Source organism: Penicillium roqueforti (assembly GCF_015533775.1).
Source record: "Penicillium roqueforti strain LCP96 04111 chromosome Unknown scaffold_12, whole genome shotgun sequence".
Classification (NCBI taxonomy): Eukaryota; Fungi; Ascomycota; class Eurotiomycetes; order Eurotiales; family Aspergillaceae; genus Penicillium; species Penicillium roqueforti.
Window position 1 is genome coordinate 15313 of NW_024067576.1, and position 15058 is coordinate 30370.

The 15058-nt window shown below is 46.8% G+C and overlaps 6 protein-coding genes across 6 annotated transcripts; 2 read left to right on the forward strand and 4 right to left on the reverse strand.

Moving 5' to 3' along the window:
- Nucleotides 1–4786: 4786 nt before the first annotated feature.
- Nucleotides 4787–5074, reverse strand: LCP9604111_5143 (uncharacterized protein; the record flags this gene model as incomplete). The annotated part of the gene is made up of 1 exon (XM_039072921.1): nt 4787–5074. One exon carries the CDS (start codon nt 5072–5074, stop codon nt 4787–4789), a length of 288 nt encoding a protein of 95 aa, XP_038928605.1.
- Nucleotides 5075–6287: 1213 nt separating this feature from the next.
- On the reverse strand, nt 6288–7682 carry LCP9604111_5144 (uncharacterized protein; the record flags this gene model as incomplete). The annotated part of the gene is made up of 1 exon (XM_039072922.1): nt 6288–7682. The coding sequence occupies one exon, from the start codon at nt 7680–7682 to the stop codon at nt 6288–6290; it is 1395 nt and encodes a 464-aa protein (XP_038928606.1).
- Nucleotides 7683–8380: 698 nt separating this feature from the next.
- LCP9604111_5145 (uncharacterized protein) lies at nt 8381–8667 on the forward strand (the record flags this gene model as incomplete). The annotated part of the gene is made up of 2 exons (XM_039072923.1): nt 8381–8584; nt 8650–8667. The coding sequence occupies 2 exons, from the start codon at nt 8381–8383 to the stop codon at nt 8665–8667; spliced, it is 222 nt and encodes a 73-aa protein (XP_038928607.1).
- Nucleotides 8668–10413: 1746 nt separating this feature from the next.
- LCP9604111_5146 (uncharacterized protein) lies at nt 10414–10788 on the reverse strand (the record flags this gene model as incomplete). Its single annotated transcript, XM_039072924.1, has 1 exon — nt 10414–10788. One exon carries the CDS (start codon nt 10786–10788, stop codon nt 10414–10416), a length of 375 nt encoding a protein of 124 aa, XP_038928608.1.
- A 216-nt stretch (nt 10789–11004) lies between these two features.
- Nucleotides 11005–11294, reverse strand: LCP9604111_5147 (uncharacterized protein; the record flags this gene model as incomplete). The annotated part of the gene is made up of 2 exons (XM_039072925.1): nt 11005–11146; nt 11200–11294. The coding sequence occupies 2 exons, from the start codon at nt 11292–11294 to the stop codon at nt 11005–11007; spliced, it is 237 nt and encodes a 78-aa protein (XP_038928609.1).
- A 2121-nt stretch (nt 11295–13415) lies between these two features.
- LCP9604111_5148 (uncharacterized protein) lies at nt 13416–14923 on the forward strand (the record flags this gene model as incomplete). Its single annotated transcript, XM_039072926.1, has 4 exons — nt 13416–13582; nt 13632–14354; nt 14411–14522; nt 14654–14923. 4 exons carry the CDS (start codon nt 13416–13418, stop codon nt 14921–14923), a joined length of 1272 nt encoding a protein of 423 aa, XP_038928610.1.
- Nucleotides 14924–15058: the final 135 nt, after the last annotated feature.

The window sequence follows — 15058 nt, forward strand, 5'->3', positions numbered from 1 at the left end:
GGCTATATTTATATTTAATATCCACTCTGACCTTAGGTTACTCTAAAAGGCTCTTAACCATAGAATAATTTCTATAGTAAATAGCATACTATAGCGCAGTTTCGCGTACTTGATTCTAAATATTAATATCTAGCTCTCAATGATTAAGTAACAGCTCACATATTGCGGCGGAAGAGTATTAAAACGCCCTTATTAAAGGTATTTTACCTCGGTAAAAGGCATTAATATTAGCATTATACTAAAGTAAAGCCGCCGCAAGATCAACATTATCGTCTTTAACGGCTAGGTACAATAGATTACTGTTCTGGAATTTAATATTATATCTCTAGATACTAGGCTAGAGTCTAAAACCAAGGTCTTTACACGATTTTGTAAGGGCGAACATCACACTACCATCCAAATGCGATACAATCCACAGCAAAAGCTCATTAGGTAGGTCTCTGATATTCAGCTATAATATATTAGCTCATCGGTAAGCCTAGTAAGAATAAATTGAAATAGACCATAGTTAGACAGCGGATTGGAGCTTAGAGCAAATGAAGTATAGGTAAAGGTAAGGTAAGAGTTGTAAAAGTTAAATATAGGAGTCCTTTATATACTCACCTCGGCTAAATCCCATAGTCCACTAGGAGCGTAGCCTATAGCTCCGCTAAGGTACATAGCAATCACACGGCAGCATTAAAGCCTTAACAACAATGTTTGCGGAAAATCTCTAGAGTCTAGCTCCTAGGAACGCCAAAGTTGTTCCTAGTAGCGTGTCAAGGGCCTCAGGAGACCGAATCTATCTTAGTACCACCTCACGCATCTATCGCCATAAGCGTTAAGGTAAATCACAACCTACATACACTTCGAAATGTAAGGAGGTATCTCTCAATTTTACCGACTATACTACCAACAACAATTGCCAATCCTTCTGCCAATATATACTTATCGCAACCCACTACCACAACTGTAGCTAATTTAGGCAGCAGTAATCTAGAATAATATTCCTTCTCGTAGGCCACTGATCGACCTATACCAGCGCATACTGCATCCGAATGTATCCTTCGACACATCGACTATTTCAAGGAAGCATTCTATATTAGCAGCCACATAGACATCTAGGTAAGGAGCCTACAGCGATGGCATATAAAGCTAGCGAGGGAACACCGCAGAGATTCCCCAACACTAACTCCAACTTAAAGCAGTTTCTGCCTTTAACCACCACCTCATTGTCTACCATACTTCCTTAGAATCCATTTCTTATTTATAAGATAGAAGTCAGCCCCAATGGCGGTCCTGGCTCCTATTGCGGGATAACGAAAAAAGGCGCTCCGTGCAAAAACTCAATCAAATTCCAGGATACCAAGATAGGCCATCAGAAGCTAAACATTCTCACCAGAGAGCCGTTCGACATTTCAACTTTACAATCTAAGCTCTGCAGTATTACTAAAGAATTTATTTGCGCAAGATAGCACCGGCAACAGCAGGCCGACCAAGTTGGCCAGCAGTAGTATAAAGCCGCCGTCCACAACCAGGTGCGAGAACCACATAGCTTCAGAATAGCTTCTACATCAGTCGTAGAAGATCTAGGCCAGCATCAGACGTCTTCAGCCTCCAGGCGACGCCCCACGTTAGACAACACTAACGGGTCAACTCACCGGCTCAGACAAGACCCGCCGGTACGCCCGTCAACCAGCCCCAAGCCAGTGCAGCCAATCCAGCCATCCATTCCATTTATGACTGCCACAATACTGCGGACGAATAGTGTTCCATAGAGCGTTTCGCCGGACCAACCCACCATCCTGTTATCGGCAAGTAATATCTGGGCTGGTATCCAAGACTTGACGCTGCAGAGTTTCGGGCCAAGCCAAGAGGTCGACACGATCCACGTCGACAGCATCTATTGTATATTCTGCCTGGCCGACGATAAAGACCATACAAATGAGCGCGTGATCTTACGCTGCCGTAAGTGCACATCGCTCTGTCATCTCTCCTGCGCGGAAGAATGGTTAGAAAGGCGAGTTACAGGTTTTAGCACATCATGCTGTATATGGTAAGTAAAGATGGTCTCATTCTGCAACGCCGGGATACTGATGAATGCAGTCGAAACGAAGGAAGTCTAGACGCCTTGATCCGTCCACTCCGAGTCCCCCCGGCAGATGCCGAAACAAACTCCATTGACTCGGCAAGCGAATCATCAACCGATAGGGAACCTGTCACTGCCAGGTATTCAGCACCAAACGAGCCTCGTCAGAGTCAGCTGCCTCAGCGGTCAGTGGAATCCCTAGGGGTATCAATCGAGCAGAGTGGGCCCCGTCGCTCAGCCAGACTAGCAGGGGCTCACCTACCGCGAGATTCTTCTACCTCTGCATTGCTTCGCCGGTCGGCACGACTGAATTCCAATCAGCGTAGGTGATTACAATTTACAGCAAACGCGCGACGGAAATGGGAAATTAGCGAAGCGGCTGTCAATCACACGTGACTCCATATCCTGGTGATATGGAGTTTTGGAGCAACCAAATAAATTAAATCCTGATCGTTAGACCCCATAGAGCACTACGCGACCGTTTCATGTTTGCAAGTGCTAGATGTCAATGCACCTTTAATGCTATTCGAAGTTTGCTTCATTTCAGATACGTTTTAGCTCGAAAACCGAGCGCCGGTAGATAAAAGCGCACATACCTAACGGCGGCGGCTAAAGTAAATACCGACAGCGAGTTCAGCTGAGCCTTGTGGAGCGCGAAGACGGACGTTGTTGGCAGAAAACACAGCTCGCGCGTCGGCAGGAGAGCCTCGACAATTCTATCCATACTGTCTCGCGACGTATTAGAACCAGCTCATCTATTTAATCGACAAACATTGTTAATCTGACTTTCGGAATCAACAGATTGATCCTGGAAACGCCAAGAGATATTATAGAAGCTGTTTATTCCCTGGAAACTCCTCTTTAGCTCCTGGGGTCACTTCCTGTTTCTAGGAATTTGAGGTCTACCCCTGGGAATCCACACTACGATCCTGACTGGTTACAAAATGGCTCTGGGAATACAATGGCTAGATCTGGAAGCTGCCGTGCTCCTGGGGCCCTACTTTTGGATCCTGGACTCATTATTCTGCTTTCTGAGGTGGCGGAAAGCCCTCACAAGATACCCTTACCAGACCTGCGCACAAATATGAGTCATTCAACGACTCCTGGAAAGGCAAGCTATAGCCCCAGGAACCGCACCTGAGGTTCCAGGAGTTGATAAGACTGTCTACAGGAATGACTTTGGTTCCTCGAGGTGGAGGTACAAGACCCCAGAAGCTATTTTGGGCTTCCTGGGGGCTACTTGGCTCCTGGAAGCGGCTTCTTTGCCCCCAGAAACCACACTGAAGCCCCTGGGAGCAAGGTAGCTCCCAGGACCCAGCCATCATTTCCAGGGCTGATAGAGCTTGATCCTGGAAACCTCAAAAGCATTTATAGGAGCTGTGTATCCCAGGAAACTAATCTACTCCTGGGATCTTCACTCTACGTTGTGACGGTTCGTGGGTGCTTGGGTTTTACCACTACGCCATCTGGCCAAAAAGGCACAATGTTTGGTCAGCGACCAAACACCCAAGCTACTATATATGCTTGATCTCTGACATACGTTCCTGAATGAACACGAAATTGGTTTGGGGAACGCATTGCCTGGATCTGGGCGCTTTTGCACTCCGAGGGCCGTATCTCTGAATCCTGGAGTCAATCTTCTGCCTCCCAGAGTACGGTACTAACTTATCTCCAGACCTACGCACAAATCTGAGTCACTTTATTATTCCCAGATGCCTAGCCTATGGTTTTAGGAACCGGACTCAAGGCTCCAGGAATTAATAAGCTATCAACAGGGATATGACGTTGATTCTCCGAGGTACAGGTAAAAGCCCCAGAAACTACGTCGGGCTTCCCGGGGCCTACGTGGCTCCTAGAAGCCGCTTGTATGCCCCCATAAACCGCACTAAAGTATCCGGCAGCAAGATAACTCCTAGGGCTAGGATGTGAGTTCCTATCACTGATAGAGCTGTTCATAGGAACGTGACTAAATTGCTAAAAGTAAAGATGGATAGTTCTATAAGTTACGTACAATTTCCTCTAGCTATGTGATTCCTGGACTACTGACATGTCCCAGGGTCAGTTTTTGAAGTCTTTACGAACACCAAGATTGATGGATATTTACACAGAAGATCGTCAACCATCACTTATCCTATATATCGAGCCACTCAGAACACGGCTCCAATATCGGCCAATATCGACCGGCTAGTCCGATCAAGCGATGAATATGCTTTGATTCCAATCAGGAAATCCAATATCTAAATCATCTCCGCAACTCCGCAGTAAAGCCCCTCCTTTAATTGAACCTATCCGTCGCACCTCTCTAATGTTTATAGACTCCACCTCCCTCATTCTTCGAAAACCATCATAAAATTCTGCGATTGTTCTTATTCGTAATACCTGCTGTCTCGTTTTTCACAGCCCTACTCTAGTAGGCAGTTGGAACCGCCACTTTGACTGTGTTATAGGCTCAGTACGCGTTCTCTGCTAGTGACCAAGTAAGTCACGTACGACAAAACGCACAAAAGACACAATGACCACTAAAGATCCGAAAGCGGCCTGGCTAACAGATCCATAATACATAATATTATAATATGGAATGTGGTCCTCGCTGCCAAAAAATTCGAAGGATATCTGAAAGCCGTGGACGCGGCTGGCAATCCAACCCCCTAAGGAGAGCACGATCATGCTCACGATGATTTAAATGCAACCGTAGTAAAACCGAGCGGCGCAGTTCTCTTATAGCCACTTCGGGTAGATCACAAGGATTAACCCGAAGATAGAAAACAGGGCTGAAACCAGGGCCGCAATCACCATGCCGTCGACGACGTTGTCCATAAGATTTTGGAATGTGATGTCCAATATAGAGTCGGTCGGGGTGACGAGGTCGGATTTTACACAGTCTCGCAGGACGACCGCAAAGTGTACAATGGCCGAACTGAGACTAGCAAGGGCCAGCCAAGTGATAGTAAGGGAAATAATGACAAGACGCATTCGTATCATGGCGGCGGCAGTCCTCGGAGACATTTTGTGTCCGCAAGGGCAGATTTAGTAGGCATGAAAAGGTGAGGCAGGTGTCGCTCAAGGGAACAGTTGAGCAAAGTAAAGATTAGGACGCAGAAGGATAAAGCAGGTCATTATCCCCGGGTACTGTAAGGTTATAAGTGCTAGGTAATCTTCACGCAAATGCTGCCTCTACAAAGGGATGACCCAGCTGATACTGAGCGGCGCCGTATACCATTTAATTAGGTGTCTTAGTAGCATTCCACGGAGCTTTTACTAGATAAGTATATTTCAAATTGAAGCACTATTCCTATGCTCAAGGCCGATGGCCTCTAAAGAAGTGTCCGGTCTCTTAGTACGGATCCCCGGAAATCACCCGTTTGTTCCCAGGATTTACTTTCCTGCTACTATATTATTATCCTCCTTAATATGTGTCGTGGTTGCGCATATCACTTCTCAAGTTTGGACGAACACCGACGGAAGATTTCTGATACCGACGTAGTTTGCCTTGGTCTATTTGCGATACATTGTACTTAAGGAAACTACTGTTGATTGAAAACCTACCCAACAGCCCCCAGAAAGATGTAGTCAACTCTTTTCTATATCTTTTGTTAAGCTTGCATTTAACAGCCAGTTTCTAAGCCATGACAAAACCGTCACTGTTAGGTGAACTAACGCGGCCGATTAGGAAACGAGTTTCAAGTGGCAAATTTAACAAAGTCCCACTATTAGCAAGGAAACCAACATGGCTCAGATGGATATCTTCTATAGGCGGAAAACAACATGCTACTGGTGTTCAATAGTATTTTATGTTCAACGTTGATATCAACGTTGATTCAACTTTCTGACACCATTCACTACCCTTATATCGCGAAAGGTACTGGAATAAGAACACTCAAAAGATACTATCATATCGGCACAATACCAGCGGATTATAATCAAAGAACCTATAGCGTTCAGTGCTCCTGGAAGCACAAAACAGACTTTTGGCCAGTCGGATCCATTATCGTGGCTGCGCAGCGCGGCTGAATCATGGCCCTCTAGCAACCCCCAAGGCGTCAGAGATACAATTCCCTTCCACACATTCCTATTCATGGCCAAATATAACCTATTTAGGAATTGACAACTCTCTCCCTCTTCAATTGCATCACTATACTGTAGTCCCATCAGATGGCAAAGAAGAAACAATAATGTGGGTGAATGATGCTTTCATGGAGATTTACTCGCATTTATGACTCTACCGAGCGACGCCGTATTTCGTGAACAAGGGGTCACCAAGCAGTCGGTCCAAGCAGCTTTCTTCCACACCGACCAGAATCTCCATGCCACCATTCGGCAAAACTGGGAGCACAACTTGACAGCCGTTGATGCAGCCAACATGGGGCACTCGTACAGCCTCAATATTGTTGCCCAGCAGTGGTCCCCATTCCAACCTGTACAGTTTGAAGTTCACCCATGAGGTTAACACGCAGTTGAAGCCGGGGACATCTAGAAAAGCGGTTGGTACCAGCCGATCGACGTCTTCAAGTTGCTCTACCAGAGTTATCACATCATCCGTGAACTGCTCATCGGCCCGCAGAATTGCCTTGCGGATTTCCGTCGCCAGATCGGCTAAAGTCATGGTGCTGAGCATTTTGCGGATCGGCACCGAGACGGACACATACTCTAGGAAACACCCTAAAGTCGATGGATGCAACTTGGGATCTGTACGCTGCCGCCCGTCAATAGCAATATTGAAAACAGACACAGGGTCACCCTCCAGAGTGTCTAGGGGCGACTGTACTGCCATGACTGTACGCCAGAGTAGCGCCGCGAGAGCATCATTGGTCGATATCCATTTTTGATCGGTCGGCTTGGTCGCATTCGCTGGGGACGCCTCTGCCTTCAGCTTTGCTAAAGACTCCGGGGAAAAATAGAAAATCTGACCGCAATGGCTCAGAGAAGACATCTTTGGCGGGGGTCCCGGGGGTGTAAAAGGAAGAAGAGTATACTCTGGATGATTTTCGAGCTTTCCAGCATTATGGCCGGTCGGCTTTGTCACTTGTTCGCGGTCTTGCCAGATGGCCTCTGGAAGGTGGATGGGATTTAGGATCTCTAGTCCCTGTGCCTGGCGACACTCTTCTGCCCATATGTTTGTCCAAGTATAAAATGTGGTACCGTCACCCGCCATGTGGAGTATGCACCACGTCAAGATCAACCCCCCTCGGATGAAATTGGCCTGTACAACTGAAATCGGCAGTCGCTCCCCAGCGGCAGGCCAAACAGAACGGGGACAGAACGTATCGGCATCGAAGGAGGAGACAGGGAAGGATTTATCTTTCAACTCCGCATAATCAGATCGAAAGGACTCACGTAGGTCCTTGACCACAATGCGCGCTACCTCATTGTTCTCCAGTTTCCGAAATCTCATCACACCCTTTTGTTTCGAACTGCCATCGGGAACGGCTTCGCACGCGACCTCTGGGATTCGTTGTGTGAGAGCTTGGTACCCGGCTTTAAGAACTCGAATAGCTTCATCCAAGTCATACTCCTCCTGAAGGTGAAAGGGGAAGATGTAACGAAGATAGCCTTTAGGGCCGATACGTTCCAAAACTGTGAGCTCAGGAATCGGTTGGTTATTCACAGAACCCATGTTGTATTTGGGTTAGGGTACCCGGGAAATGAAAAGAGAAGTAGTGGTAGACGGGATGAAAAGTACAGAGTATACGCACTGGAATACGGGGGGTTTATCATTGGCAAATTTCTAAGTCACTTGGACATTTGTACCCTTCGAATTATTTTCTACTGCCTAGGCTCAGTGGCCATTGTGGTGAGATAGGGATCTCCCGTTTCAAGACCCATTGAAGGATGATGCTTGACTAGGGCCATGCGAGACGGGACATCGCAATTTCATTAAATTATAGTGCGAGTGGCGACATATGGATTATACAGGGATATCAAACCGAGGTGTTGATTACTAAGATCACTTACAGCTTACCATTGGTAAATCGCTAGATAATACCCCGTATGGAGTAGTGTGCAGGCTTTGGCCTAGCCCTAACGGCCCGAACAACGCTGATACTAGCTTTCTTTTAGGCGGGATCGGCGCTTCTCCGACGGCGATCGCCCTGAAATTAGCCTGTATACCAAGAATGTCTGGTGCAACATCTTTATGTGGTTAAATGTTCATCTGCAAAAGTACATAATTCCAGGAGCCATCAGATTTGATTGCTAGAGTGAATCCATCATTATAGGAACTATCTCATTCGCTCCGCTGATTAATAGCTGATCCTGCTGTGTGCCTCAGTTCGATGCTGCGATATTTCTCCCATTAAGTACGCATAGTTTGCTATGAATGAGGACCCGGCCATTGTCGCTCTCTTTGGGCCAGCCCCGTTGAATATCGACCTCACTGCCAGTGAGGTATCTGTTAACAATGGTGTGGTCATTGCAATGCTGTGTCTGGCTGCTTTGTTAGTGATTCTACGCTTCACTGCTCGAATTGTCCTCCAAAATGCCTTGATGGCGGATGACTGGGCAATTATTGCGGCACTAGTGAGTTAATCCTTCGCCAGTTTGGATCACCTTTGTTGACTGTATTGGATCGAAGGTTTGTATAGGTGTCTCAGCTGGAATAAGTGTCGCCGGTGAGTACTAAACCCCCAGCAAAAGACCATTGTTTAACAGAGCAACGTTGTACATAGGCGGCACTACTGGTGCAGGAAAACATATATGGGCCGTCAAGCTGGAAGAATTAGTGGACTTGTACAGAGTAAGAAAATGCCCTTCAAAAGAGCGCTTGACTTTTCTAACCCAGCTTTATTTAGCTTTTATTCTCTTACACGTTCATTTATGCCTCGTCCTGTACTTGCACCAGACTCTCCATTCTTTTCTTTTATGCGCGAATCTTTTTCCCTTTGGAATCCTCGTTGAAAGCGGCTCTCATTGTCGGATTGGTACTCACACTCTCATATCCTATCATTATTTGGGTAACTATGGGCAATGCTTGCAAACCAGTGTCCCACTTTTGGACACAATTCAGCGGCGCTGAAGGAAAATGCATCAATATCAACCAATTCTTTCTCGCACTAGGGATTCTCAACATGCTAAATGATCTCATTATTCTGATCATCCCTTTTCCGCGAATAGCTCGGCTACAAATGACCCTTCGGAAGAAATTAGCAATTTGTGGCATCATGGCCGTGGGAATCTTGTATGGCCTCTTTGCTTTTCTTTTTAAGCCTCATTCCGTGAACAGAGCTGAACCATTTATCCTAGTGTTTTTGTTGCGAGCATCGTGCGAATCCATTATCTCTCTGAATTCATGGGCGCCGTGGACGTGACATGGCTGATGGGACCCGTATTCATCTGGTCAACCATCGAGCCATCGGTCGCGGTGGTTTGTGCCTGTCTGCCTCACCTTGCACCGCTTGCTCGACTCGTCCATCGATCAATCTTATCAAGTTTGAATTCACAAAGATGCACTATTATTCCAGAAAGACCAGGACTCCACAGTGGTTCGGGGGAGGGTCTCCAGAGGGGGAATCAAACCAGCAACCGGGGACCAACATTTGACTACGGGTTCGATCAAATGAAGAGGAACGCAAAAGACGATGAAATGGGACTAACTAACTATATCACCGCCGGTCAAAATGAGGCCATGAATCCTTCGAATGACTCCATATCCGAGGATATTGGTCATAATCACTCAATTGCTGTTCATTCAAGTCTTGTGCAATCGGCCTCGCTAAGGCCGCCCTGGTAGGGTGATACTATATGGAATCAAGTCCCTACTGCATTAGACTTGGAGAACACAATACCATTCCATCACCCGCTTTCATAGGAGGAGATGAATACCTAACATCGAGCTACCGGTTTCCTTCATATCATGTACATATCGTCAGAAAAGAATATAGGCAATGTTGTCTTATTTCAACACACTTTAATCACTGGAACTCGCTTGTTGGCCGCAATCCTAAACCATTCTTCTCGTACGCCATGCCAATTATCTTCATCTGATTCTATGAATCCTTACCCGTAACCCAATATTGTGTAGAACACCCCTTAACACGATTGATAAATTCTTCAAGTTGGTACCGATATGACATCCCCCAGTCCTTACCGGGGAGATTCGCAAATTCACCCCCTGCCTCCTTGTAACTGTAAGCCTTATGTGCCTTGGACTCGGTCTAAGTCTTGACCGGTATGCTATCACTCTTGTTACGAATAACGAAGGTATCCTTGATATCGATACGGTGCTAGATGAAAGTATGGATAAAACCGTGTAGCGTTACCGCCCGTGTGCGTAGCTTCTCTTGCGACTTCGGGGTGGACTTGTCATCGACGACGACTTACTTGTGTGTGACGCGGGCCTCGGACAGTTTCTATAGGATAGGCCCACGTATGGTGGTGGAAGCTTCGGCAATACTGCCATTCGGGAAGCGAAATTTGGCTTTAAAGTTAGTATCACACTGGTTATGGATGCTGTCACCGAAGATGCCAGGTTCGCAGGTTAGACACTCCTCGGGTTCGTTATTAAAGATTATGCTGATAACGCCGAAATTGTATGTGCCTATTATCATCATGCTCCCGCCGGCGAGTTTGTAGTTGAACCCGATGTTGTCCTTTTCGAGCATTAACCATGGAACCATAAAGTCTGTATGGAAGTGGACGATATCAGCGGGGGTGATGAAGGACCGGAACTTGTGCACTGTAGGATGGAACGGGTTGTGGAAAGCCTCGAGCAACACGGGGGACATTTGGCCGTTATAGCTTGGGTAAATTGAAGAGAATCTCAGCCTCAATGGCTTTGGAGAGACGGCTTTTCTAAAAGGACATGCTTGACGGCAGGAATGGTGCGTATGGCCTATTCGAAGTGTAAACTGTTGGGTAAAGGAATCAAGACTGCATCGATCTTCGGGTCGTCCAGGATTTCTGTTTATAGTGAGACGGGGCTCTCTAGTAAGCCTCTGAGTCTAACGCACCCTCGTAGGATGTGCGAACGCCGGGGATGTTCTGCTTTTAGAGAATGCCGAAGCACAGGCATGATCTCTAGCCGCAATCGCTTGCACGATAACCTCGGAATGTGAGAGGGCTGGTGTGATCAAGGCGAGAGGTCTATCAGAAATCAGGCTCAGCGAGGCGACCACTTCGGGGCATATGGAACTCACGCAATCTGGGCCGCCCCCAGGATGCCAAAACGGATAGCATCGTTCTTCTTCTCGACCTTTGGAGGGCCGAATGCCGTGAAAACTCGCATAATCATTGCTGCCATTGTATTTAATTTCCCTTGCTTGGAATTTCCCAGAGACAAACAATACAATTTAATCCCAAAGTGGGAATGGTAGTTGTACCGTCGGGGTGAAGATTGGACCGACTAACAGGGTATAGGAAAGGGGACGACAGGGCATAGAGTGGCTAATACGTCTCGATAGTTGGGTTCATCACAACCTATCGCTCGAAACATGCGGACCATTGAATTTGCCATAGACGGCGCTATTGACGGCGGTATCGCACGACAATATAAAGAAAAATAAACCTCCTCACAGCGCCGAGATCATGTGGTGGGGATTGGATAAAATACCACGAATAGATACACTTGGAAGCATAACGGATTACTATCGATGTATGCTTCCAGCCCACGAGGCTGGATGGACCTGACCGTCAATTAGATCGCACAGGCTTAACTAAAATCACACAGAGCCCGATGACGTTTGTTCATCTGGAATTAGTGGATCTGACGGCAGCTCAGGTTCTTTGTTTGGAGACAGCTTCCTCGTTACAGACGAGCCTACACTTCTATCGCTGACTTTTAACAGATATGTTTCTTATGTCTACGAGCTGAACAATCTGACTAAAGAAAGGCTTCCGAGGTAAGTAATTGTTTGTTGAAACTTAGAGCACAATCCCACTAACTATCCATGATCCTCCCTGAGTGCCGAAACATAAAGCCCCAAGTTGTGCGATAAATAATCTTTCGGCCGATAGTACATATGGAGACTCATCGACACAACGAGATAGGCAGTGATTTGCAAAATAGAAATAGATGGTTAATCTCAACCGTAGCTGTCTGCTATGATTTAATCGCCTATTGTCTCGGCCGGGTCACGCTTCTTTCTCGAACATCAATAGAAAGTACCTTGAATCATTGTGCTTCATGTCCAGCTTTAATGGGGCTAATACAGTGCGTCTGGTTTCTTTTGAATTAGTTAAGCTCTATTCTATTTAGTAATTCCCTATTCCGTATTTCATAAAATAACGGAAAATCAAGCCAAACAAAATAATTTCCTCCACCAAAGAATGAAAATATCGCGCCCCCTTTGGAGTTCATCCTGTTCACAACCAAGAGACATGGCCACGGATTCCGAAACTAGAAACGGTCGACGTAGGTGATAGAAGGTCATTCGGCAAAGAGGGCAGCTGGCGTCATGTGTACATATCCACTTGTCGATGCAAGGTTTGTGAAATAGGTGCTGGCATGGCAATTGGCGAAAGATCGATCGAGAGCTCATATCCCCGAGACAAATGATACATATTTGGATGGTGACAGCCTGTCGAGTATTAGCCCTGGAAATGACTGGCTTAGGCCTCATGGTGAGTTACAATTCCGGTTGAGCCCATGTAGCAAGGCATGTTGGCTAGTTCGATATCCATCGCCCGGAGTGGCCCTTTCTTAGTCCGTGAAGGGACGAACATATACGAATCGACCATGATATACAATTTCACCCGTGAAGAAGTTCCGTCATTGAACGGGAATAGCACAGGAAATAGAAGGGATATTCGCACTATGTCCAATGCTACGTTTGTCAATTATATCTAGCCATCACTATATACGAGATCAAACTAGTTAGGACGTGGTTCTTTCGAAGAAAATATGAATCAAGGAGTTACTTCCATCATTTATCAGAATTATTACGTAAGTTCTCCGTATTCTTTCCCGGCTTTCCCGCTTTCCCGGCTTCGAATTTCTCGCTTGCTTCCACTTCTGCTCTTGACAACGTAGGGATAAGTGGGAGTAGGCTTAGGACCAGTTTCCCCTCACGCGGGGTGAGGAGAAAGAAAGTACGTATTGATCTGAATTGCAACATGAATGGCCTGATTGAGACCATCAAGACATCCGACCCGGTCAAACCTTCCCCGGACCTCCGACTTGACGTACAAGGGTTGATGTCTATATCTCTCGCCCGAGATAGCCCACCAAATGAAGACGGTGATGTCAGACCGTTATCATCATTGAAATAACTCTCTCTAGGGATGGCTTGTCAGTAGTATAAGTACCTGCTTGTCTGCCTCAGAAAACTCTTTCACTGCGAGAATCAAATTCAATATCACCTATATCAATATATTTTTCAACTTTGCCTTACAGACATCCAGCAATCGGCTCACAATGTCGGACCCCAACAATCCTAATATCAAGATTAGATCCACTCCACAATGGTCTCTCTACAGACGGGATGCATTCTGGAATACCAACAATGGCGTCTATCCACTTTTCAACACGGACCCAGCTGAGGTCGAGAAGCTCGCGAAGGAGAAATTGTCCCAAGGCGGATGGTAAGTTTAGTCATCCGAAGCATAACATCTCATCAACTTATCCATCTAGGTACTATTCGTCATGTAATGCGGGCATGTCTTGGACCCATCTGGCTAACCGCCAGGCATTCTACCGCCACCGCATTATTCCGCGCACTCTAGTGGACACGAACACTAGAGATACCGTGACTGAGATCTTCGGTCATCGAGTCTCGGCTCCCATCGGCTTCGCCCCCATTGGTATCAATCGCATTTATCATGCTACCGGCGAGCTTTCGGTTGCCAAAGTTGCCGAGGAATTGAACTTGGCGTACTGCCTTTCCTCTGCTGGTAGCTACAGCATCGAAGATGTTGGAAAGGCCAACGGCAACGGTCCGCGTTTCTTCCAGCTGTACCAGAGCCACGACGATGAGCAGGCCATTTCTATGATGCAGCGCGCCTGGGACTCGGGCTATGATGCATGCATGCTCACCACCGACACCTGGTCTCTTGGATGGCGCCACAATGATGTCTTCACCGGCAACTACGCATTCTACCACGATCACGGTGTAGGTGATATTGGCCTGCAGGACCCTGTGTTCCAGCAGCGCTTGAAAGAGGCAGGAATCGACCCTAAGAAAAATCCCAAGGAGGCCGGTGCCAAATGGATCGACGAGAATATTTGGCATGGCCGGGCCCATACCTGGGAGAAGGTCAAGTGGACCATGGCCCAATGGAAGCGGATAAGCGGCGGTAGACCTTTCTGTTTGAAGGGAATTCAAAGCGTCGAGGCTGCTGAGAAATGTGTTGAAATGTATGTCGAGGAGAATTTGCGAGTTCATCCATGAAAAATGCTAACCCCAGCGATAGTGGCATTGACGGCATTGTTGTGACGAACCATGCCGGTCGCCAGGTGGATGGTGCCATCGCTAGCCTTGATGCTCTGGAAAAGATTGTCGATGCCGTCGGTGATAGGCTATACGTAAGTGAGAACATGTTATCAGATCCCCCCGAGAAAGACGTATCGTGAACGCATAAGGCGGAAGGGAAGATAACAAAGACTTGGGGGATCGGAGAATACTGAAACCATGCTAATGTATCGACGTTCGACAGATCATGTTCGACTCTGGCGTGCGCAGCGCTGCGGATGCTTTCAAGGCTCTTGCTCTGGGGGCTAAGTTTGTCTTCCTAGGTCGATTGTGGGTTTGGGGTTTGAGTATTGCTGGCGAGGCTGGCGTGCGACATGTGATGAAAAGTTTCTTGGCTGAATTTGATATTCTGATGGAGGAGGCTGGATTCCAATCTATTGAACAGATTGATAGGTCGGCTATCGACAGCCTTCCCAACACTTCAAATTTGATCGCTGAACACAGTCGGATTTGAGTTCCATCAGGGTTTGGGAAGACAACATGGAGCTAGTTGTCGTCGTGAAAAGAAGGCGAATTAGAAAACCCCCTTGAAATTGTTTGACTGTTGGGGAATCTGGAATCCGAAATTATTGAAGTCGATTCTTCTTAT